Raw genomic sequence first — 24,217 nt, forward strand, 5'->3', positions numbered from 1 at the left:
TTTATCGTTTTCATTTACATTTAATCTTGTTCAATAATTTTGTGTCATGAGTTCCGTACTTGTTTTAAGCTCCTCTATGAAATTATGGAAAAAAAACATACCGAACCCATTAAAAAAATGAAGGTAACCTTGATATCTTCGAAGCGCCTCCACCAGGACAAAAATTATTATCACCATATGTTAGCCCCCTTCGTACCGTATAATTTTGATTACATAAATTTTCCTCTGGACCTTATAAATTCGAAGATATTTAAGGTGGTAATAGTTATTGCCCCACCCTGTATATATTGCATTGATTTATTCCATGTATCTTTGTTTTATCGTTATATTCTAATAATAATCGTTTATATTCTAATAATAATCTTTTATAATAAACTTGATTTTATGTTACATGTTTACTTGTATGTTTTTCTATTGTGTTGTATAATCAGATGAAAAGAGAGAGAGAGAGAGAGAGAGGTTGTTATAGAATTTATAGGGAAGTTGTGTTTCAGCTACGGCTTTTAATTATTAAATGAAAAGTTTGCAAATGCGCTTGCGAGCTTTTCGCATTTGTGAAGCTGGCGCTATCGTACGGTGAATGTAGCAAGTTTTAGAGCAAAAGCTTGCCCTGGTAGAACGTGCCATCTAGCCGCAACGAAAGGCGGGAGATTATTGATCGTAAAAATGGCGCCAACGCAAAGTTGTGTAAGAAGGATATCAAGCTATAAGTTACGGTAGCTTTGTCGGCCCGGATCAATTCTCAAGCGCGCTCGCTCCTTTTCATTTGTTAATTTAGTAGTGCTCTTCTTGCAACAATCATGCCAGCCTAACATGAATGAAATACTTCGATGATTCACGTATGAATTCACATTTACAAGAAAGAGCTTCCGAAATTTGCGTTAGAAATCTGGAGAATTTTATTAATAAAAAAACTTATACGGATTGCATTATAATTCGAGTTTTTATTCTACACTAATCAATCTATGATCTTAAAATTTTTCTCACAAATATTTCGTTGCAATTATATAAAAAATTGTATGTGTGTGTGTGTGTGTGTGTTCTCTGTTACAAGAATCTGTAACAAGAACATTATCCATAAAAGGAACGGTATTCGCGCGAACAGTATGAGCTTGTTGCGTATTGCAACAAGCTCATAAATTGCACGAGACTAACCGGCGAGTTGGCTCGAAACAACGTAACAACGGAAAAGTGGAAATTAAAAGGAATTCGAACACGTCTAAGCATTTTTGCAGTTAACAAACCAAACAACGGAAATTTCGATAAAACGCGTTACACATGGCCGCGCCGGACCAAACGGTGAAACGAAAGTGGCACAGAAACAGCACATTCGTTTCTACGTGTTTCCGGAACGGAACCGCATGTTCGAGAGCTCCCGGAGGTACGATACAGCTTCGCAATCAGGCAAAGTTGAAAGTGGACTTACAAGGAAAACGGCCAGGACGTCTCCAGCTTCTGCGACGGCCGCTTTTCGTGCTTCGCGGCATGTCGGTTCTCAATTCCATGGCAACTGTATGGGAAAGAAACAAAAGGGAAGAGATTAGAGCTTATTCCAACACTGTGTATGATAAAACGTATTGCATATTCGTAATTTCATGATTTTTCCTTGTCGCTGTTGTTCTCCGTCATCGCAATTCTGATAACAAACTGCCTGCGTTGTACTGGTTCTCGGAATAAAAAGGGGAATGAGAGAGAGAAAGAGAGAATGCAACATCGAAATAAGCGTACGCTCTAATAAATACTTCAGCCAGCAGCGAAACTCTGATGTCGCACTCCGAGCTGTAAATGTGCGATTTTAGTAGAATATGTAGATCCACATGCATCATATCAGAAAACACCAGAGCGTGAGAGATAAAGGCGGAGAGAGGAGTAAAAGGAAGAATTAGAGGTACATGTATGTACGAGTAGTACTGGTGCATTTAAACAAATTCATTAGCAGGGTCCTGCGTCGTTGTGACGAGAAAGTACCCCGAGATTACTGCGTGACGAGCGAGCAAATGAACTGGATATAATTATATTGCGAGAAAGGAAAAGCGCGTATGGCCGCACGCTCCCTCTAAAGCAACATTGCAAATATAATATTTTATTTTACTTCATCATTTCGATTATATCGAAAGTTCGCTACTTGTGAATATTTCTCTCAGATTTCTTGCCGATAGTAATAGTAAAATAGTAAACAGCACATGTTTTAAGCATATGTTAATATAGATTTAGCATTTTATAATAGTTCTATAAATATAGATTTTTTATTAACAACTAAATAAGGTTTAGTTGGATACAAGCACAATCTTTCAGCCTATTTAACTATAGATATACTGTATTGCTGTGTAATTGTATATCTAAAAGCTCGCGTTTTTCTAGCAACTCTATTTTTTGATAAATTTGCAGTTGATTCCTCGATCTTTAATAAAATTTAAATAAAATAAAAGATATATTACAAGGAGAGAGATACACATTTTATTAATAAATAAAACCGCTTTGCATAAAACTCTGATAAAATCCTAACTTGTCAAGAATAATGTCCAAATTATTCAAAAATCTGTTTCAATGGAGCTACTTTCCGGGTTTTCTCAGAATAATATGCATTTTCATCGAAAGTGCATGTCGATTAACGTACATTCGATACAACGCGTTACGATCAGATTGCATAAGTTCAACCTCGATTCAACGGAATACAGTGCACGGTAAAGCACGTGTGTTCTAAACAAATGGCAGAGATAAAATAGATTGGCTGGCAGCGAAATTAAATCCCGCGTTATTCTCGCCCGACAATACGAGCGGGTACAAGAGGTCACAGTGACGTAATGTCTGCTAAATATTTTATCTCCTCTCGTCTGAATTCGAGGGAATGAGAAAGCTGCTACTTTCGAAGGATTCATACCATTTTAAAGATCGTTCTTCGTGCAGTGAAAATAAAATCGCCGCTTTCAATCTTAATTTGTATCTTTCTTCCATCACATTAATCATAGAGATTAAATATGTCTAAAAAATTCAGAACTTTTCGATCGGAATCGATTCATTTCAGTTTATCGGTTTTTTACGTTTTTGCTTACATCGATAATAAAAAAATGCGTGAAAGGTATGCTACAAATCACGAACAAATTAAAATATGGGGAAACTATACATGTGAAATTCGTAATAGCTTTTTGATTAATTGCGAAAAGATGTCCTTTGTAAACTTATTTATGCAGATTTATGAGAAGTGAATAGCGTAAATCCACGAACTTTTCCTATATAATCCGCCAACAGATATTTCACCATCCCGGTAGAATACACTGTATTCGTAAATCTGAATAAGTAAGCGGAATAAAAAGAATTATCAGTTAAAACAGGATCACTTGGTTCTCTTTTTCTGCATAAATTAATACAATTGTATTTTTATTAAACATAGTACCGCATGACCATTCAGAGAGTTTAATGTTCATTTCTAAACGCTGGAATTGTTCGTATTACCGCTAGAGCGAGCGAGAAGGGTATTCACATGTGAGAAGCACACCGAGCACGATATTAAGGACAGGTCGATTCCTCCAACTCCCCGACGTTAACTTTAACCGATTTAATCCAATAACCTGGATTCTCCTGGCCCTAGAATGGGAACGATTTCACTGCGATTTAAATTAATCAATGTCGAACGAATCCTTTAGCTCTCGAGGGCCGTTCTCCTTCGGCCGCACCGGATCGCGTTCGTGGAACGTTCCGAAAATCAGACACCTGCCTGCCTGGGGAACGTGTCAGGCCAGGTCGCGGAATTGACGAGTCATCCGACACACACGGCAATCGCTTCCATCCTCCTAATGTCCCTAACGTCACCCATGAAAGATCCGCCCACGCGTTCGCGGCCAAGAAAGCTATCGCGGCCAAGATTCCGCGCGGCTCGATCGCTGCAATATTTCGGCTGTCGGTGGCAACGGTGGCAGGTAACATACACGCGGTCGGTCGATACCAAACGCCGGTGTGACCTACAGGATACACCACCGTGGTGATACGGCACCGCGGGAAACACACACGGTACACTCATCCCCGAGGTCTTCCTCCCTCCCGCCCTCCTACCTTCCATTTCGCCCATCCCTCACCCGCCACCACCACCTTTCCCCCTTGTCCCTCGTCCCTGCGCCCTCCACCACACCACACACGTGCTCAACGTGCCTGTACGTGAAACTCGAAGTGCTTGTCATTGTCTGGCGCGGAGGGCGCTTGACCTTCCGCAACGTATCGAGCACACCCCCGATTTCCTTTCAGCCGATCGTGTGAAGGAGAGACGCGGCCATGTTGGCATGAAGGGGAGAGGGAAAGAAAAAAGAAACCCTTTTTCACAATGCGCGTATTCGTCCGGGATATTTGGTGTCCTTTGTCGGCGGCGGTGTCGCTCCCAATTCATCGGGATCCGCGCAGGTTTGTACTTGTGTACGTACTTGAAGAAAAGGGGAGATCCTCCGACTCCCACCCTCACGACTTCTCTGTCAGCTCATCCCCTCGTTTCATCACGGTCTCTCCGTAGCTTCTTCCACCCTCCTCCCATTCCTGTCCCTTCGTCTCGCGAGGTCGAGCGCCCTTTCGAAATTTGTCGATGGCCAAAGGATGCCTCGAGGACTGCGCTTCGTCTGGCCTCGAATCCGAGATTCTTATCTTTTAACTGAAAGCTCGTGGAAAGGTGTTATCGAACGACGTTACCGTTCGCGGATGTCGTCCGCAGCTACTACAAGGCTGCGAGGCGTTTATGCATCCGGCTTATAAAAGCATTCACGACGAAATCCTCTGCCGTTCCAACTTTTTTCTGTCTCTCTCTTTCTCTCTTTCTCGCGCCTTTACTCGTTACGTTTATGTAAAATGTATGCACGTTCGTTCAACGTGTGCAAATACTCCTAGAAATCACAATCTTTTCATCACCGAAATTTTTTTATTGAAAGGAGGACTCCTTTGCTCCTTTGCGAGTCGTTTTTATATATGACGATGAAAAATTTGACAAGATTTTCAGAGAATTTTTAATGATCCTATGCGCTACGCCCGACTATCATTAATCACAAATCACATAACGATTAAGACTATCATTAATCACAAATCATATAACGATTAAGATTAATTATTACAGTGATTATACTTTTGTTATTATTTATGATAATTCACGTGGATTTTATCTCGATAAATTTGCTTCATTCATTTACAGTTCCATTGAGCATTCTATTGAGAGTATCTTTTTCGCCAAGTAATTCACCTTTGAACTTTATTCGTATAAAAGATATTACAAGACAGTAGAGTATTTTTACGTCTTGCACATTTCTTTTTAATGGAATTGATACAGGAAGGAATTAATCAGCGAGGTAAAGTAAGCTGAATAAATATAGAGATACAAAGTACAAGCTCTCAAGGAAGTAAGGAGCTTAGGGATGCGCTTAATCTTTGCGTGTCTGCTCGCGCAATGCAGAACATTGCGGATTTTCTTACGCCACATAACGTTGCATGATGCGGTCGACGTGCTGCCGCGGAACGACTTGATGGAGAAATCAGCGACAGGTTTCCTGCAGTAGAAGCCTTGTCGCGAGCAAAAACAAAATAGGGCAAATTTTTTTTTAGAATCGATACCGAAGGATACGTTTGTTATTCTCGCATTCCCGTTGGGGATCGCGGTGGAAATAGCAAAAGTCGGGATGTATTTCCGTTTGATGCGGCCGAGTCCCTCTAACATGACAACTAATCCAAATAGGCACTTCCCACCGGGAATATCTCGTTTACATAATCAAGAATTACACGGCTAACCCAGCTCATGTTACTGCGCTATCGTGCGTCACGCAACTATCCTACGGATAAAATGAAAACATAACTATTGATATTAGGTATGCGAACATCAGCACTCATGTGACGGAACGTCAAGCACTCGATAGTACAATTAACTTTTGACTATCTCCCTCTCTCTCTTTTGGTGGATAAATTTATATAGCTGTGATATCAAATATGTCTGATGGAGTCATTTTAACCAGTGACACACAAAATGAAGCTAGCCAGTGCCATGTGAGGCTATAAATATGTAATTTATTTTTGCAATAAAAAATGGAATAATAATTCGATAAAAACTGATAAAAGTTTCTCTCAGAGTTTAAAGGTTATTGATATCATCTCCATATTATTAAATTTATACATGTATAGCAAATTTATAACAAAGCGTACATTTATCTGTTACACGGTGATTGATTGATCATATTTTATTTGTAATTTTAATTTACGATTACGGCAAACAATGTTGAAATGCATTCTGAATATTGTATAGATGTTTCATATATTTAGCAGTGTATAAAGTATTATTTATATAATTATGCAAATATACTTACATTACTCGATCTTTCACATGTTGGTTTAGCTAATTTATATATTAAACAAGTTTTTTCGATATTATCTATAATTTGCAAAATAGTTTATTAAATAATATTAAATATTCTGATTCAATCATCGTACGAATGAAACAAATAATGGTGTAATAATGTTATAAATATGCGTAATGAAAAACATCTGAAATAAAAATACATACATGAATAATAAGTAAATGTAGAGTCGTTACCAACAAATTGATGAACAATAAAACGAATCCAGGATTGGTAGAAAATTTCACGCAATTATCATGCTGAAAATATGATACTCACTCTTGCGTGGTTCTCTGCAATTAAAAAGTTCACCCGTATAAAGAGAATGGAAGAGCGTGTGAATACCAGTTATATTCCGGCGGAAAATAGATTTAGATGTTTGAAATTTTGCATTTTTTAAAAAGTACCTTCATGAAACATACATGTGTAGAAGTGGAACGAGAGTAGAACGGTTCTTCGAGCTTAAAGCCGAAAAACGAAAGTGCATAATTCATATATCTTGCGTTCTCCACGCCGCCCTTCTCTCGGGCGAATCGGATTCGCAGCTCTCGGTGTATCTCCCAGCATCCCGTATTTAAATCATCTCGTTCGTCTCGCCACGCGAGAGCACTTCATCCAGAAACGCTCTCGGTGATCACGTTTATCTAAATTGCGGGCGTGTAATTTCCGGCCGCGCGTTTTCCTCGTCATCGTCTTTCAATCGGGTTTCGACTCCTCCGTAAAATCGCACTTCATCCCGCGACATCCCGCGTACTTGCAGCACGCACAGGTGTAAAGCTCAATTACTACCGGTACGTCTTCTTCTCTCGCAATCTAGGGAACGCAAAATCCACTCGTTCTCGCTTGATGCACGCTGCAGGTGCATGTGCGCACCAGAAGGTGAATCCGTGTGCGTGTAAAGCGCAGCCCGACGGCTGACTTGAAAGAGAAAGAGTGAGAGCGAGAGAGAAAGAGTATGTGTGAGAAAAAGAGAGAGAGAGAACGGAAGAGAGTCGACGAGAGCTTTCACACGCGGCTCGAAAAGACCATCTCGACTACCCATGCACGGCCGGTCGAGCACACCGCGAGCAATTTAAAGGCGAAAGGAGCAAAAGAGCGTCTTTACACCGGCGCTGCTTCAAGCTCGCTATTTCCATTGTCCTCCCCGTGGCAGCTCATCCCGCCGCTAACCATCGCCAACAATCAACTCGAACGTTAAGGGTGAGTCCACAATCGAGGATCGAGCGGGGGTTCGATCTTACGTTCTTTCACGTTGACATGGAACTCGATGATTGTTATCTTGGAAAATATCACGGTCCAAGTGCTTTCTGTAAATTAACGCACGGTTGATTTCGCGAGATTAAAGATGCTCGAGAGATCAACGTAAAGGGCAACCGGATGTGAAGTCGGTGCTCGTTAAAAGAGGGGTTGATTGATCAACGACAGATTACTCTGAGACGCAATCAACAACGCCTTCACGGATGAAAGATGAATATCGATACGTTAAATTGTTTCAAAATTAGTTCACTGTTAATTACTGCACAATTATTTAGATGATCTTTAGATTTCGCACGTTAAGTTTTCATGAATAACAGTGTAATAATACATTGTAATAATAAATAAGTATCGGAATCTTCGAATTGTTGTATTTATCTCAATTGACAATGAGTTAGCTCGCGTATAAATTATTAAAAACTAAATTAGCGGTATTATGCAAAAATTGCCGTCACGGCTGAATAGATGCGATTCTAATGTGAGTGTACCATAATGAGGCGACACTTTTCTCGGCCGCTTATGCGCCGTTTAATGGCGAAGACTTTCAATTTTTTCAGAAGTGTTTTTCCCGCAAGTGTTTCCGCTTCTCCACCTCGCTGCACTGAAAATAACTCAATGTACTCTATACGCTCCGAGATAGCATCAGTAAATTAGCGTTGCATAAATGTGCTCATAAAATGATCTAATAATCGTCGCGGTGTTATGTTAACGCATCACGGACGACAACGCGTTAATCAATCTTTGATTGAACATAAGCGTCGAAAGATAAAATATTTTCTATTAATTTTTGGTGATTTATTTTCCTGCTGTAGAATTTTACTCTATTATTAATATATTTATATCGTATGTTAATCAGACAAGCAAATTACAAAAACCAAATGTACAATAAGTTCAAAGAGCAAAATAATAAAAGAAATATTTTATTAAAATCTCGAATTATTGTATCATGCGTTTCTCCGGATCTTGTGTATTTTTAACATCTTTATGATGTTATTTCTATTGTAACATGAACAAGTCATGGAAAGAATGGCATTTCTAAAATAAATATTTGCGGTTTGCATGATCAAGTATTCAATATATTTTTGTTTGTTATTTAAACCAGCTTTGTTTGCTGAATGTTGATTACTTCGTTCTTTACGAAGAATTACGAGCGTGTTTGTCGAAAGTATCAAGAATATCACAAGTGATTCTGATTTGACGAGGTTTGATGCAACGAAATTAATCATTATAGGAAGAATCGCGTCGGCCTCGTTCTCGACCCTTAACGGAGAACAAATGCACAGATTGCCTCCGGCCGTCACAGTCTGTTCGCACAGAAAGGAACTCATTGATGACGAGCTTTATATGCGTTTCCGCATAAACAATGGACGTACGGACTACTGTGCATTGCATTGAAGCGGCGAAGCGCATCAACGAATGTATTTTTTAATCTCGACATATTGCAGAGTTATGATGATATCTGCACCAAACCGGGACATAATAATTTTTTTTTATTTATTAACCAGATTTAAAAATTAAACTGTCGATTGGAAAATGTTATCGCAAAAGGTTTAAAATATTTTTTCTATTGACTTTTTATTTATGGCTATATATATTTGCCAGTAGCCCAGTATTAATAAAACAGGAAGAACTATTTATCCTTCAATTTTTTGACTATATATAATATATATCAAATTCACGTATTTAAAAAACAATAATATTCACACATTGTTCCAGTTAACGCTTTAATTATTAAAAAAATATAGAATATTTCTGTGAAAAAATATTGCTGCATGATGAAACATTTCAAAGCCAAAAATTTGTTAATGTCAGAGCTGAAATAATCAAATAATCGCAATTGCAAAATTGAAAATTATGCAAAAAAGAGAAAAAGCAATCTTTTATACGTCCAATAAAATTATAATTAACGCAGATACATAAAGCAATTGCAAAATGATATGTTTGTTTTCTCATTCAGTTATCTCTAAATTTTTATGTAATAAAAATACTGCCTGTGTAGTAAATAAAATTTATGTATTCACAGAGCGATTTACAGCACATTTACGGCAAATATGTAAGATAAATAGCTGAAACTAAATAGCAGGGTTAAGATGCAGAAGATTGCAAGAACGGTAAGTGACTCGTTTATTCTGACTAGTACTGGTCGGCGTAATGATCGGGTAGTTCATAAGACGAGTGTCTCTGAATGGGGTGGATTTTTCTTAGCTCTCCAGTGAGGAGGAAATGTCGCCGAGAGTAATAACGAGTTAAAAAGAAAAATGTAGCTGTATGACAACAATTGGTATATTCCACTAATCTAGATTTAAAATGTCTATTATGTTTAACTTGGTATGTCAATATGAACTTGTCTACCGTATTTTGTCAATTGACAGTAATTTTATTTAATGCTATATCATTAAAAATGTAACAAATATATACTTATACCTTGTTTTTGAAATAAGTTTCAAATAAAACCCAGATAAAATATATTAGTATCTGTAAGTAAAAATAAAAAATAAAACTTTATGAATCTTTGAATATATGGTTGGTTATTATTATTAACGTTAATTTATTCTTTAAAATTTATAGCGATACATCTTGCGTACATTTACGTCGGGTGAAAATGTGTTTCTTGCTGCGGAAAGATATTGCATTGCTGAGAGTGCACTAATAGTAGCTCGAGTTTAGTACACTGCTTTTACCCACATTAATATGCAAATGCAAGTTCGGATATAAATCTCAAGAGCATCACAACTGTCTAAGTACTTTAATTTTTCATTCAGAAGGCGCGCCGCAACGTATATTACTCGTTTGCTCGTGCTACGTTTTCATCATACGTCACGCGTACTTATTTTTCTGGAACAGTCGCGATTATTTCGAAGAACATTCAGTTCGCAACTCGAGAAGTAAGATCGCCTGCGTTTGCAACGATATTTTCGCAAAGCACTCCTCTTCGATATCGCTTAAACTCTTTAGCAAATTTGTAAATTGGAAAGAAGAAGCAGAGAAAAACGTTTGAAAAGCCAGAAGCCACACAGACACTAATTATTGTGAAACTTACCTTCAGAATTTTGTACATACTCACACACATACATACGTTTGAGGAAAAATATTATTAAAGATAAAGATAAAATAAAAATAAGAATATACAATGATCGAAGAGATTTGATCGATCGGTAATGATATTGTTTCCGCTGCGCATGCATTACGGGACAAGATTTCAAACACGAGGTATGTCGCATAAGTTTATACGCTACCAATTTGATGCACTATGTGTGATGTTATAGGAAAAAAATTGGTGGAGTCTCGAAAAGATCGATGACGGCGGGCAGAAAAATGGAAGGCGAAGAATGTCGAAGCATGCGTGGTTGTGTAAAGACTTAAGAGGCCATGTTACTTCTAGAAAAAGATAGATAAATGGAAAAAGAGACGAGAATATGAGGTGGGTGGATGGCAATGGCAAATTGATATGTATCAAATGATTTGCTAAGAGATATTACAAAGAAGTAGTAATAGAAGAGAAGTAGAAGAAGAAAAATTCGAGCGTAAAGAATAAAATATGAAGGCAAAAAATAAGATAAGAATCAATGTACCCTATTGTTCATAGGTCTGCGATGGTGATCGCCCGGCAGTCCCGACAATAGTCCAATCCCTACCAACACAATAATATAATAATCAGTGATTTTCAATGTGATCGTCGCACTATCCTAAGCCGCATTAATAACAATATCGGTATGCGAGATTACCGAACGGACGTTCGGATCTCAATTACTTGTTAATTTTAAAATGACGCAGAAACTTTAACATTTAAAAAGACGAAGCGGAAAAACTGAAAAATTTTGCTGAAAGGGGCTGTTATTATCGGAAAGCTATAATAATAAACAGAAAATTTCTGTTTTATTTCCCATTACGTGCATTATTTGCATCTTCCGCCGTCTGCACGATTCATCTATCTTCATGATTTACAGGTAGACATAAAAGCTATCATTTTTCAATATGACAGCTATAGCGCACTCTTTTTTCAGAGTTTTCCATATTAAACGAGAAAATTAATATAACATTCGTATCATTGCTCATTCTTCGTTAATTCAGCTTACATTATTTTGTTTATAAAGCATTCTCTTTATTTAATATCTCACATGATGCATTCTCCAATAGGCAATAGGCAGCTGCTTATAGTTTGTTACTTCATACTGACGTAACTAACACGTGGGCTTTGAATGTGCGATTTAAAGTGTGATATTAGATATTGTAGAGTCCTCAAGGGCTGCGAGATGCGAACCTCGACAGAGATTGCGGAGATACGAGTCGCTGCCATTCTTTAAGCACTTCTCCCGTCCACCCCCTGGCACGTCCCCAGGCGATGGTGGGTGACTCTTAGGCCTCTCAGACTCCTCACTCCACGTGGTGACACCCATTTTCAGGCCTACTCGAAAAACGCCTTCAATCGCCTATTTACAAGACGCGGATAACTCACGGTCAAATAGATCTAGGTCATTGATTCGAAACTAGTTGGCGGAAGAGAGAACGAGAGAATAGGTACTCGTTCGATACGATTGAACGGTTATTATAATTATTCTTCGTCCGATAGGTTCTGTCGCACGTATAGCTGCTCTGCCAGCGCGGATACGTGCTGATCGAATCGTTCAGTATCGAATGCATGTCGAGCTATATAATGTGACATGAGATAGTACGTACTACAGGCTTACATCGCTCTGGAAAATCGCAAAAACCAGGACAAGTACGGAAAATTTAGAACTCTACATACCTGAAGAATGAGAATTATTATATTAATTATTATATTATTATATTAATTCTGTATACGTGTTTTAATGTTTTTTGTCTTTTTTATTTTTCCTTGGTGTATTCACAAAAGGATAAGAAAAAAATAGAATAGAATACATTCTGCAGAGGTAGCAACGAAATCTTGTCATCACATGTGTGTAGTAAATGGAACAATTATGATCTCTTTCAATTATACGTAAACAGTAACTCTGAGATTTCTTTATAGAAACCAATCATTATGCAAATTTAAACCGCAAATTTGGATTGCAGTGAGTTAATATATTGCATTTAATGTTCCAAGTTTGGCAATATTAATTTGTTATAATTTGCCTAAAACCGTAAATGCCAAAATTAACAGAGATGTAAATTAAGCTACTTTTCAAAACGAGATAAAAACGATAGACAAGACAAAAAGAGTGAATAAAGTGCCAAAATAATATCTTGAATCACAAAAGAAGAGAAAGACACTTAAAAGATACTAAATAATTATTTCTTTTCTGCAACAGTGCGACCAAGAAAAATACTTTTTCCACGTACTAACAATCGTTCTCGTTTTCTGGTGAAAAGTTGAGAAATTTCCAGACTAATTTTTTGCGGAAGATCGGAAGGTGTAAGGCAATGTCATATCTTAAGACAAGGGAGACAGCGCATCATTTTTCAAGAAAATGGGTGCATCCAAAGGTTAATAGGCCACACAGTGATTTTTAGATCGTCGCAAAATGTTTTCGTGTAAAAACGCATATCGCCGTCCCACTGAAAGCGGAAGCGAACATAAATCACGACGGCAGAGAAATCTGATCGGATTAAGCGCGATATACTGACGGATCCTTCTCTTTTGAATGAGAGCGGGCACGCTCTATACAGCGAGTCCATACGCGTAAAAAAGTGCACACGGGATTATGGCTCGCGTAAAAGCACCACGAAAAGCGATTATAAATATCCTCACGACGTTCACCCTCGCACCGTAATGCACTTATGATACTGCGTTAAATGCACCGTGCAAACTGAGCACGTTCAGCCATTACCTGCTGAAATTTGTTAGACTTGATGCTACAAGAATACAAGATGTAGTAGAATGCACAGACGATGTTTTAATGATGAATGCTATGAGAACAGACATTTTCTCGATAGAAATGTCATATTAATAATTTTTCATTTATAAACTGAAATAATTATTAGAAATAAGAGACGAGATCTTTTCATCATTCAAGCTTTATGTGCGAGTGCAAAGAAATGATGACACTTTGCTGTTCAATGTAAAATAGATCCTGCTTTCTGATTCGGAGCTTAATTGCTGAGGTGAAATTATAACGAGTAACTTTTGTAATTAGGTATAATTATTATACATAAAATACAAATGTGGTATCACACGTTTTAACTGACACGTTCCAACTAACACGTTCTAACTATAAATTACAATTATTAATTTGTGAGATACGACAAAAATAGCAGTATGGACATCGGAAAAGGTAAGGAATATCGCTCGACAGCTGCGACGAAATCTGCAAACAAGTATTAATAAGAAGGATCGAAGGGAGGAGTCGCGCATTGATACGAAGGACGAGAAAACGCATAAGGGTTAAAAAAGGAAGGAGCAGAGAGAAAGAGAAGGAGAGAACAGGTAGAAGAAGAAAGAGAGCTCGTCCGAGGGGGTGGCGACGTTGAGAGATAGATAGAAGAGAACGTGAGAGAGCGAGAGGAAAACGAGGACTACAATATGGGTCAGTTATTGATTGCTCCCTAGTCGACTCTCTGTAACGCCTACCATACACCTCTGTCGTTTCTATCTTGTTATCTTAGATACCGAAACGTAGCCACCACTTACCGCCCTTTAACGTCGTCAGTCCCTTTATTGCCATGCGGACCGACCGTTACCGGGCGAGTTCACACGGAACACGACCGAAACTGTGTTTTTGCTGGCCGGCGACTGACTTTACTGCTGTACTCTCGTTAAACTCGCCAAGGAGGTGCTGTGTGGAATGGTAACGTACGATTGCGTGTCCTGTCTCGGTATCTCCTCCGATTCCCACGTGCCGCAGGGCTTTAAGTCATACTACATCAACGATGCACGTTCACGTGTGTCGTGCGACGAATGCGAGAGTTCGACCCGGAGTCTGTTCGTAACTTTCCAGCTGTCAAATCCCGAGCAAGCATCGAGAGAAATGCGGCAGCGTCTCGTGCCAAGTATATAATAAGATATAAGCGTTTCCCTGTGTGCGATATCGGTTATATACCTGTGTATCGAGACGCGAGAAACGACTTTTTCCAACGATTCGATAGAACTGCAATTTAATGTTGCATTGGATTGTAAAGAAAATCGCTTTCCGTACAGGAAAATCTGGATCAACGAAACTCAAGCTGATCGAAACGCGTGTTGTAAATTCCACGTGACACTTGAAGCGAGTTTCGCCATGGAGAACATTTCGATTCAATTTATTGCTTGTTGAAATTTGTTAACGTGCAAATATGTTAGTAATTAAATCTTAGATTTAATCTAAGATTTAATGTTTAAACAAATAAAACTCAGGGAGAGGCAAAAGCCACTTGAGTTTAAGAGGAGAATATGGGTTTGCTATTTTATTGCAACTTGAAGAAGCAATTTTATTGTAACCTTGCGAAAAAACCTTCACTTTTAATCGTTTATAATGCGAGAACCAATGAGAAAAAGCTTCCCGTGCTTTCGATGCTTCGTATCGTGTAAGGAAAATTTATAGCGCCACAATTTGGCCGTGCAATCCATCACTAAATCGTATGTAGGGCGAAGAATTGGGAGAATTAAGAGCGTGCACATTATTCACAACAATGATTTCTCATAATTGCGAATCGACATTAAATAAATTCTTTATGACGCTTGCCCAAAGAAAAAGCGGTCAAGGCTGAATTGGCGTACCGCTTAGAAGAGAAGGAGAGAAAGAGAAAGAGAGACAGAGAAAGAGTATGCAGAAATATTTCTGACTAAAGAGTCACTTCAGCGTCAAACGCTCACAACGAACCGAGAAAAAAGAACTCGTAAGAGGATTATACGTATCAATTAGCGACGCCGAACGAGCAAGGTGAATGAACGTACTTCCTGACCGCGATAACACGATCGACAGCAAATTCCACGTTAAAAGGGATAAAGTTGGGATCCGTAATAAACCGATGTTCGTGTGTTCACATTACCGAGACTACGTGACTTATTGTGGATAGAAAAGTGCTTGAGATTTCATTTTGTTCCATTGGTCAATAAAATTTTAAAGCAGCCTTGGTTGAGCACCGTCCTGACTCTCTCTATAACGTTTTTGTAAAAACTATTGTTTCTTTACTGCCCTGCAGAAATTTCTAAGATGTACACAATTTGCTAATACAGCTTCTGCAGAATTTGCGTCAAAAATTTATATAAAATTCTTTTTAAAGCACTTAAATGTTTCGCAATTTTTTACTGTAGAGGACAACGAATTTTATCGATCTAATAAACCTTTCTCGTTAGGTTCTAAGTTTATTCGGATTTAATTAAACATATGTCAGAGCAGTAACATTAACTTTATATTCTTTGTTTACTCGACGTATTGATATAATATTGACATCCAAGTAATCTCAAAATCGAGCGTTTCGAAAAGCACACTTGACATTTCTGTTGAGGATACAAACCAACACTCTGCAAGCCATACATATATATGCTTCATGCATTGCTCCTGCTGTGGAAATTTAAAACGTGCGATTATTTGAAGAATTTCGCACGTACGTTGTACAAAAACGAATGAAACGAGTCGATGAACAAAGTTGAGACAACGATGACAGCTCAACAACTGCAAGATTGGAATCAGCCTCAAGGGTACAATATCGAAACGGTGCAGAATCGCTCGCCGGGGAAAAGATTGCAGTGATTTTTTTAAAGCTGATCGTAGCGCGCTTTACTTGTCCGCGTCATTGTTATGCGTGTCGAAACCGAGTTGGATTATTTAGATAATTCCAAGGTAATTCAAATGTGAGATTCCTAATTGGAAGTGTATCAATATTCGAATGCTTGAAGTACGAAATTAAAATGCGAAGGGTTTACTTTGAATATTTGAAATATTTGAATATTGAATTTTTTATTTATACTATATATGTCTTCAAGAGATGGAGTATTGAAAGTTTCATCTTCGGTCTCATAAAATTCCATTCAGCAATCTTTTTCTTTTAGGGTCATATAACAATACGAGCATATCAATCATTGCGGAATCAATCAGATGGAATTTGCCATTCGTTAATGTTACAATGTTAATTTAACACAGGGTAATCGTGATTGCGTTACTTTTTAGTATTATAGGACTTGATCGATTGCGCATACATGATAGCAACCACCTGCCAATCGTAAGATTTATTCGCGTGTGACCGTAAAACAGGAAATGACTCCGAGTATGGGCGAGGTCACGAATTAATTGATTTTCTCTGACAAAGTTACGTCACAAACAGGGACAATAATTGACGGGTCGCAACTTGAAAACCGATTTGCAGATATATATGCCCATTCTATTCGTTCTCTTTCGCTTCGAAGATGCACGAACATCGTATCGCCGTAATACCTGCTACACATGGTCGACACCGCATATCGATCCTTACGAGCGGTTTGCCAAAAAAATAAATAAAGAAAAAAGAACTCGGATCACGTTAGAGCATATTCTCGTGTCACACAGGATCAATTGGGACGAAAGCGAGATAACGAGGTAAGCACGCGGCAAGTTGTTTTCTAATGATTAATAGTTTTGCCGTTATTTAACAATGATGGGTTAATACAGTTACTGCTAGCTGTGTGATGTGCGGTATCAAGTGTTTCACGTGAAATATTTTAGTGATAAACAAATATACAATATATCTGTTGGTACGAAATATAATAGCATGTTATACGACGTATAATAGCATGTAATCGCGTATAAATGGCCGGCGCTTTTATACAGTGTTTCATATAAAACTCGCAAATAGGTGCAAGTACACAGTACATAAATAGTGGATTAAACGTTCGCGATATCTACGTCACCCATCGTTAAATATAACGTCAGGAGCGAGCAACATCATACGGACGATTCTTGCGACTTACGTATATACACAAACAACTTTTCGTCAAAGAACTCGCTCTAGTTTGATATAAAACTTTCCTATCGGTGCGACAGAATAATTTTCAACAAGGACTGCATCCCTTCTAAGTTTTCCAAGTTTCGAGTCGAGTTCTGACAGTTGTTCTGCTTTTTAATCATCCTACGCGATATGACAGATATTTTAATGTGAACGAAAATTACAAGAGTCATCTAGGTTTCTCTCTAGTTTTTAACATCATGGTTCAAAGCAGCCGATGCAAGAATCGCGGATTTTGAACAATCTAATTTTTTATCACGTTATCCTGGAATGACGGTTTATTATATTGTTAGGAATCAATGTCGCGATCAGTTTTATTGTCTCTACGATCAATCGGTTACCGATATAAACCATTTTCCATTTTTACATAACTTTTACAACCTTCAATTCAACAGCGGTTGAACTCAGCGGAGTGGTCTAAGGGTGGATCACCCTTCTGTAACTGTAACTCGACGCTGTTATCCGACTAAGAAATGTACAAACTTCCAGATCATTAACGACAGTTTTGAAGTATTAAGAACACGGCACGTCGTCTGGAAGTTCTTGCCGAGTATCAAGTGCAGTGTAATTCAGTATAATTCTCCCATTCCGCGGCGTCATGAATCAGAGATTAAGACAGACACCGCGTACTTTACTGATAACGATAATATCGATTCGGCACACATCTAGAGTGACTCTATGTTGCGACAGCTGCTTGCGCTAAATCTCTGAGGTTATTCTCCCGTGTGGAAACAAGTACCGCGTACTTAAGCAGCAGTTAACGTGTTTTAAACGTGCTCCATTTTTCCATGTTAACGAATGTTCGCGTGATGCAATTTTAATTCCGTTCATTAAATTGCTTGTTATGTGCAAGCGCTAACGTTGACGTAATAACGTACTCGAGATGTTCTCCAATGGTACGCCGAGCTTAGGAATGAGGCATGATGAACTCGGAAGGGTAAGGGTTGAACCGGCATGCATACGGAAATAGACAAGCGTCCCTTTGCATTTTATGTGGGAAGGGATAATGGAATGATATAGGAAATTCCAGACTCAGAGGCAAATAGTAAATAAATTTAAAACTGATGTGAGCTCATCGATGATGATTAGGAGGAGCTTTGTCGTCTTCATAACTATATTATTGCTATACTTTACGTTACTATTTTCGATTTCGGTAAATACGAACACGTGTATGGAATCGAATACCAAGTATGCATTCTTTACGAACTCCAAGGTTTATTAATACGGTCATTAAGCTAAACATATATATATATGTATATATGTTAAAAACTTAATAGCTTAATCAATACGAAAACAATAATAAAGATCAATGAGCCGAAAATGACACGAGACACCACGCGACGAGTTTCTTGTTGGCGTAATATTATTCCTGAAAATAAATGTCCAACATCTATTTAGGAATATGGACCAGGAACTTCCCCGACGAGTATCAGCGATGTGCACACCTATCGCGTGAAGTATTTCCGGTGTTTTTATTTTACGATAGAAGATATCTGCGCGACGGGATCAGTTCGCAGGTCCGAAGTTTCTCAATTGCGCAGATATCGGAATCTTGTGCTTTACCGCTGGTCATGAACGAAGCTAAGTTTAGCGATTCGAGCACCGCATGAAAGCTTTCGAAGCGACTTGATTTTCGATAACAGAGGTGACGTCATTTGCTCGCAGGCCTCGGTAGGATAGAATGCATTTTACTGCGTTATTTGTAGGCTTAGTTCGCTGCCTCTTCACCGACACTATCGCACGTTGTTGTTTTTTTCGCGATAATTGAGCTGTACACCTACGTGAGGATGCACTTTCGACTAAAACCGTGTGGAATGCATATAATAATGAAGTTTGAGTATTGTTCCACACAAGTCTGGTGCGACTACTGCATTTTATTACGTTATTTATATGCTAATCTAAGTCCCGTATGGTATTCGCATTCCTGAATCACTAGCTATACTTGACGTTGACTTTCTGCGGTTTCGTTGATACCATAGAGAAATTAATTTGCTAATAACATTGTCGTAATTACGTGGAAATTGAATTATTTAGCAAATTATGTTATTTGGCCTCGCGAGAAGTAGTCTTCATCGTTTGATCTTTTGAGGTATTATTCGCGTTGATTATTATTATATTATTTATTATATATATAATTTGTTGGTTATAACTGTAAGTGGATATTAAAAGTTTCAACGTGTTTAACTTTCTTAGCAATATATCACTAAATAAAAGACATCCTGCGAGAAAGTTGATCAATAATTACATTTTTGATGAGTTTAAGCTTCCCTGGAAAGTGGAACCTTTGAAAGCTGTTTGTGATCGTAACTGTCGTATAATTCTTTGATCGTATCATGAATCATTCCTCTCTAATCTTTTTAAATTCAAGGGTTTTGAGTTCTCTCCCTCTCCTGTCAAGTTATTGGAGCCGTAAAAAATCAACGTCACGTGAACCATGCAAATCCCTATTGATATTAGGAGATCGGAAATTACAAGAGCATCATCTACCATCCAGATCGCTCCTCATTCCCATTTTACGATCCGAACTAAAAACTAAAACTTGCTGACTTTAACCCTTTTGGAGTTACAATTACATCATTAATATTTTTCTTAACTATCATTAAAGCCAGTAAAAAATATTTCTAATAAAACACATCGAACAATAATGAGCAGAAATTTATTCATAATTTGATGGAAGATCGAAAAAGAAATTGTTAATAAAGTAAACAGCATTATCATTTTAATGAAAATTCATCGGGAAACAGTCTCATTTGTACGGAAGAGGAAGAATGGTATGTAAGTCAAGTAATCCGCACCAAAAGAGTTAACGTTGCTCAACACTACCGATCACGCCCACTCTTTTCATTCCCATGACGGACAGAGCAGAGCGTGTCCGTGGTGTAGCGCGTGGGTAGACAGCTAAGCAATATAGAAACGGCCGGTGATAACTCGGGGCGTGCTCCCGCACTCCCGACCATTTCATAACGATAAACGGCTGGACCATAACTTACGGATGAGAGACGCGCCGATACAGGCTCCTCATGGACATGGCTCTGTTCTTGTTGCGGCTCGTGACGGTAGCGTTGGAGGTGGTAGAGGTAGTAGTGGCGGTGGCGGTGGTTGTCGTCGTCGTCGTCGTCGTGGTCGTCGTTGTCGTGGTCGTCGTGGTCGTCGTCGTCGTGGTCGTCGTCGTCGCCGTCGTCATCGTCGCCATCGTCGTCGCCGTCGCCGTCGTGGTGCAGCCTAAGATCGTCGTGGCCGAGCCCGAAATCGGGCTGGCACTTCCGTTCGGCGTGGCGCGGCGTGGCACGGCTATTGGGGGAGCGTGGGGCTCCCCCGGGGCCGCCACGGCCACCGCCGCCGACGTGAGGCCCGCCGAGGTCGCCAGGCCTGTTCGCCGGAATGGGCCCGAGGAAGCCGCTAATCGGCGTGCTAATCTGCGGGCGAGCCGACGGGCCAGGCGCGCCCCTGCGGCACCGGCACCCACGCTGACGGCGTTTCTGTGCCACCCCCCGTGTCCAGGGGGTGGTACACACACTGGGCTCGGTTACCGCACCTGACCACTACGTCCTTCTCGCACTTCCTCTCGCACGCCCGCTTCTGCTCCACGATCCTTCCTCGGTTACGCGCGCGCGCGCGTGTGTACGTGCGTCTTTGTCGCGCGCGCTGCCTCCTTGTTTCCGTCCTTTCGTTATAATAAATCGTTATTCACTGGCCACCCCCGTGCCCGTGTCTCTCGGTCGCGATTTCATCAATGTTCTCCCTCTCGGGCTGTCGCTCGATCGTCAGTCAGCCGAGCTCTCCTTCCTTCGGCGGCGGACGTCGCACGGTGAATCGTGCGTACGTGTCTGCGTGCCGCTGGAACACGGAAAGTGGAAAGGTATAATAATAAATGATGCGAAAATAGGGTTGAAAAGGGAGCACGTAATTAATCACGCCAGAGGTGGATTATGGAAAGGGCGTTTATCGCGAGTAATTTGAAACTTTAGTTGCAATATTCTTTGACTTATCTAAATCATATATGCATATGCAGTTACATATTTATACATAACTAATGCATCAAAGAATTAAACAAATTACAATTTTCACATTTTTTAATGCTTTTCAATGAACGTTAACAATATTTTTTGTTATCAAATTCAACTTTACTTGTATTTGCAATTCCGATTCATATTTTGCATATCTTCAACTGATTGATTTTGATTGATTATTTTTAATATTGAAAATTCCGAGTGATTATATAAATTGAGAATCACCGATGCAAGCATGCTGCATGTTGCAGAACGGTAACGAAGATAAATGTAACGGCGGAATAGCGGTGAATCGGAAAAATTGCAGCTTGTATTATATATACAATATCGACTGACGAGTACAAAATTCAAGTTTGAGTTAACAAATGTTCACGACGACTTTGTCGATTTAACGACACGCCGTGTTTCGAAACCGATCATGCCATATAGCCGACCGAAGCCACTTTGCGAAATAAGCAATAAATATGTGCGCGTTGAATTTTAATGCGCGGCAAACTTGACAAAGGAGTTTGTCGAAGGTACGCTTGTTTACCCCGTGCCGGTAGGAAAATCGTTATCGCCACTGGATTGGCGCACGTATGAAAATGTTGCGATATTCTCGCCTGACGAGTAATCAAAACGAGTGCATCGAGAGAAAAGAAGAGAGTACCATCTCCGGCCGTTTTCGTGTAGAGTTCACCGTCGAACCATTTTCTTGATTAATGCGGCAAGTAAATCGAGGGTCTCGGGGTGTCGTTATCCCCGCCTGGTATTGGACGAAAAGGAGCACGGGAAACGACGTACCTTCGCTCCGCTGCCGATAGAAATTTCAACGCGCGTATTAAAGATGATGAGTCGCGGGTCCTCGTTAAACTTTAAATTGAAAAATACCGTCGGGTATCGTGTTATTGGAAAATTCCCTCCGCGCGAGCTCGAAAATTTCTCTCTCTCTTTGTCTTTTCATGCCTTGTGCCACGAGACAATACTCAGATTTTTAAATATTCTGCATCCGGAGCAACATCCATCGTGTATCGCATTTCGCGGCGCATTAAGTATCTAATCGACTATAATAATTACGTGTAAGATATTGAGCTAGTGCGGACATTGAGGCCCCATCACTACAGTTACTTTTAGGTAATAATTCGATATCGTGATGTGTAACGTAGTCGAGGTTTTCAGAAGCTACGTTACACAAGTTATGTATTACACATTTCCCAAATCGTTACTCGTTCGAATCGTTCGAATTGCCTCTAGGACAAAATTTAATATGAATATCTATTTTTATTCTGCTTCGGGAGAAGCGTATTATGAAATATCCTCACATAAATAAAATAAAAAATACTGGAGAAATAAATGTTGATGTAAAATTTATACTTGATATCAATAAAAACGTTCTACTATTAAGATTCTACTATTAAGATTTATTTATTGATTGTTGCTTAGTTACGTTGAATTACGTATAGAAAATCCCAGTAATAGAATCCAGAATAGTATTGCTAAAGGCGAAGGAACTTTTTTTAGAAATTACCACACTTTAGGCTATACTACATTTAATCGATCCTTCTTCCTCGTTCTTGAAAATCCAAAGTGATGTAAATAGCCTCGGGATACGTATTCGCTCTTGAGAAATTCAAAAATTTTGCCCAGTCGTTTAAGAATTACATAAGCCGGCAGGGCCGAGTTGTCCTATTTTCGTCACATTGCTTTTATATAATATTCATTTAATATCGCGAATCAGATATTCCACAATGTCGTATGTAGCTTCAGATACTTGAAATATAGAAATATTTACGATTTCAATGTTCCCTATTTCGTGCATGTTGCAAAAAATCCTTTGATTGATATTGATATCAAATCGTTAAGATTTACTTGATTGGTACCGACTATGAAAAAGAACATTGCATTTATGAAAAAGAACATTGCATTTATGAAAAAAAAATTTGATCCGTGCAAAAGAAGAATTATTCAAGAGCCATGGTAACAACTATCACTTTAGAGAATTAAGTAGAATTGATTGTAAATTATTCCAAATGCAGTGGCACATTTAGAGATTATCGAATTTAAATAATTTCTAGTTATATTCTCTAAATGTATGTTGTTACCATGCTCTTGAATAATTCTTCTTTTGCACGGATCAAATTTTTTTCATAAATGCAATGTTCTTTTTCATAAATGCAATGTTCTTTTCATAGTCGTACCATCAAGTAAATCTTAACGATTTGATATCAATATCAATCAAAGGATTTTTGCAACATGCACGAAATAGGAACATTGAATCGTAAATATTTCTATATTTCAAGTATCTGAAGCTACATACACATTGTGAATATCTGATTCGCGATATTAAATGAATATATATAAAGCAATGTGACGAAATAGGACAACTCCCCTGCCGGCTTATGTAATTCTTAAACGACTGGGCAAAATTTTGAATTTCTCAAGAGCGAATACGTATCCGAGCTATTTACATCACTTTGGATTTTCAAGAACGAGGAAGAAGATCGATTAATGTAGTATAGCCTAAAGTGTGTAATTTCTAAAAAAGTTCCTTCGCCTTTGCAATACTATTCTGGATTCTATTACTGGGATTTTCTATACGTATTCAACGTAACTAAGCAACAATCAATAAATAAATTTAATAGTAGAATCTTAATAGTAGAACGTTTTTATTGATATCAGTATAAATTTTACATCAACATTTATTTCTCCAGTATTTTTATTTTATTTAGTGAGGATATTTCATAATACGCTTCTCCCGAAGCA

The 24,217-nt window shown here is 38.7% G+C and overlaps 1 protein-coding gene across 3 annotated transcripts; it reads right to left on the reverse strand.

Moving 5' to 3' along the window:
- Positions 1–250: 250 nt before the first annotated feature.
- On the reverse strand, positions 251–23,508 carry LOC105281649 (salivary glue protein Sgs-3). 3 transcript variants are annotated; one of them, XM_026967945.1, is made up of 3 exons: positions 20,456–23,508; positions 11,180–11,238; positions 1,427–1,510 (listed from the first exon to the last, which is right to left on the reverse strand). In XM_026967945.1, the coding sequence occupies exons 1-2, from the start codon at positions 20,656–20,658 to the stop codon at positions 11,181–11,183; spliced, it is 261 nt and encodes an 86-aa protein (XP_026823746.1). In that variant the 5' UTR covers positions 20,659–23,508; the 3' UTR covers positions 1,427–1,510; position 11,180. The 3 variants fall into 3 exon arrangements, with proteins under 3 accessions (XP_019887946.1, XP_026823746.1, XP_026823745.1); XM_020032387.2 differs by lacking the exon at positions 11,180–11,238 and having other exon boundaries at positions 251–1,510; XM_026967944.1 differs by lacking the exon at positions 1,427–1,510 and having other exon boundaries at positions 10,098–11,238.
- Between the last annotated feature and the right edge of the window lie 709 nt (positions 23,509–24,217).

This window comes from Ooceraea biroi, chromosome 2 (assembly GCF_003672135.1).
Source record: "Ooceraea biroi isolate clonal line C1 chromosome 2, Obir_v5.4, whole genome shotgun sequence".
Classification (NCBI taxonomy): domain Eukaryota; kingdom Metazoa; phylum Arthropoda; class Insecta; order Hymenoptera; family Formicidae; genus Ooceraea; species Ooceraea biroi.

Coding starts and splice junctions, on each gene's coding strand:
- LOC105281649 (XM_020032387.2), bottom strand. CDS start 20,658: ATGGCGACGATGACGACGGCGACGACGACGACCACGACGACGACGACC. Junction 1,511..20,455: donor TATCGGCGCGTCTCTCATCC/GTAAGTTATGGT, acceptor TTTCCCATACAG/TTGCCATGGAATTGAGAACC.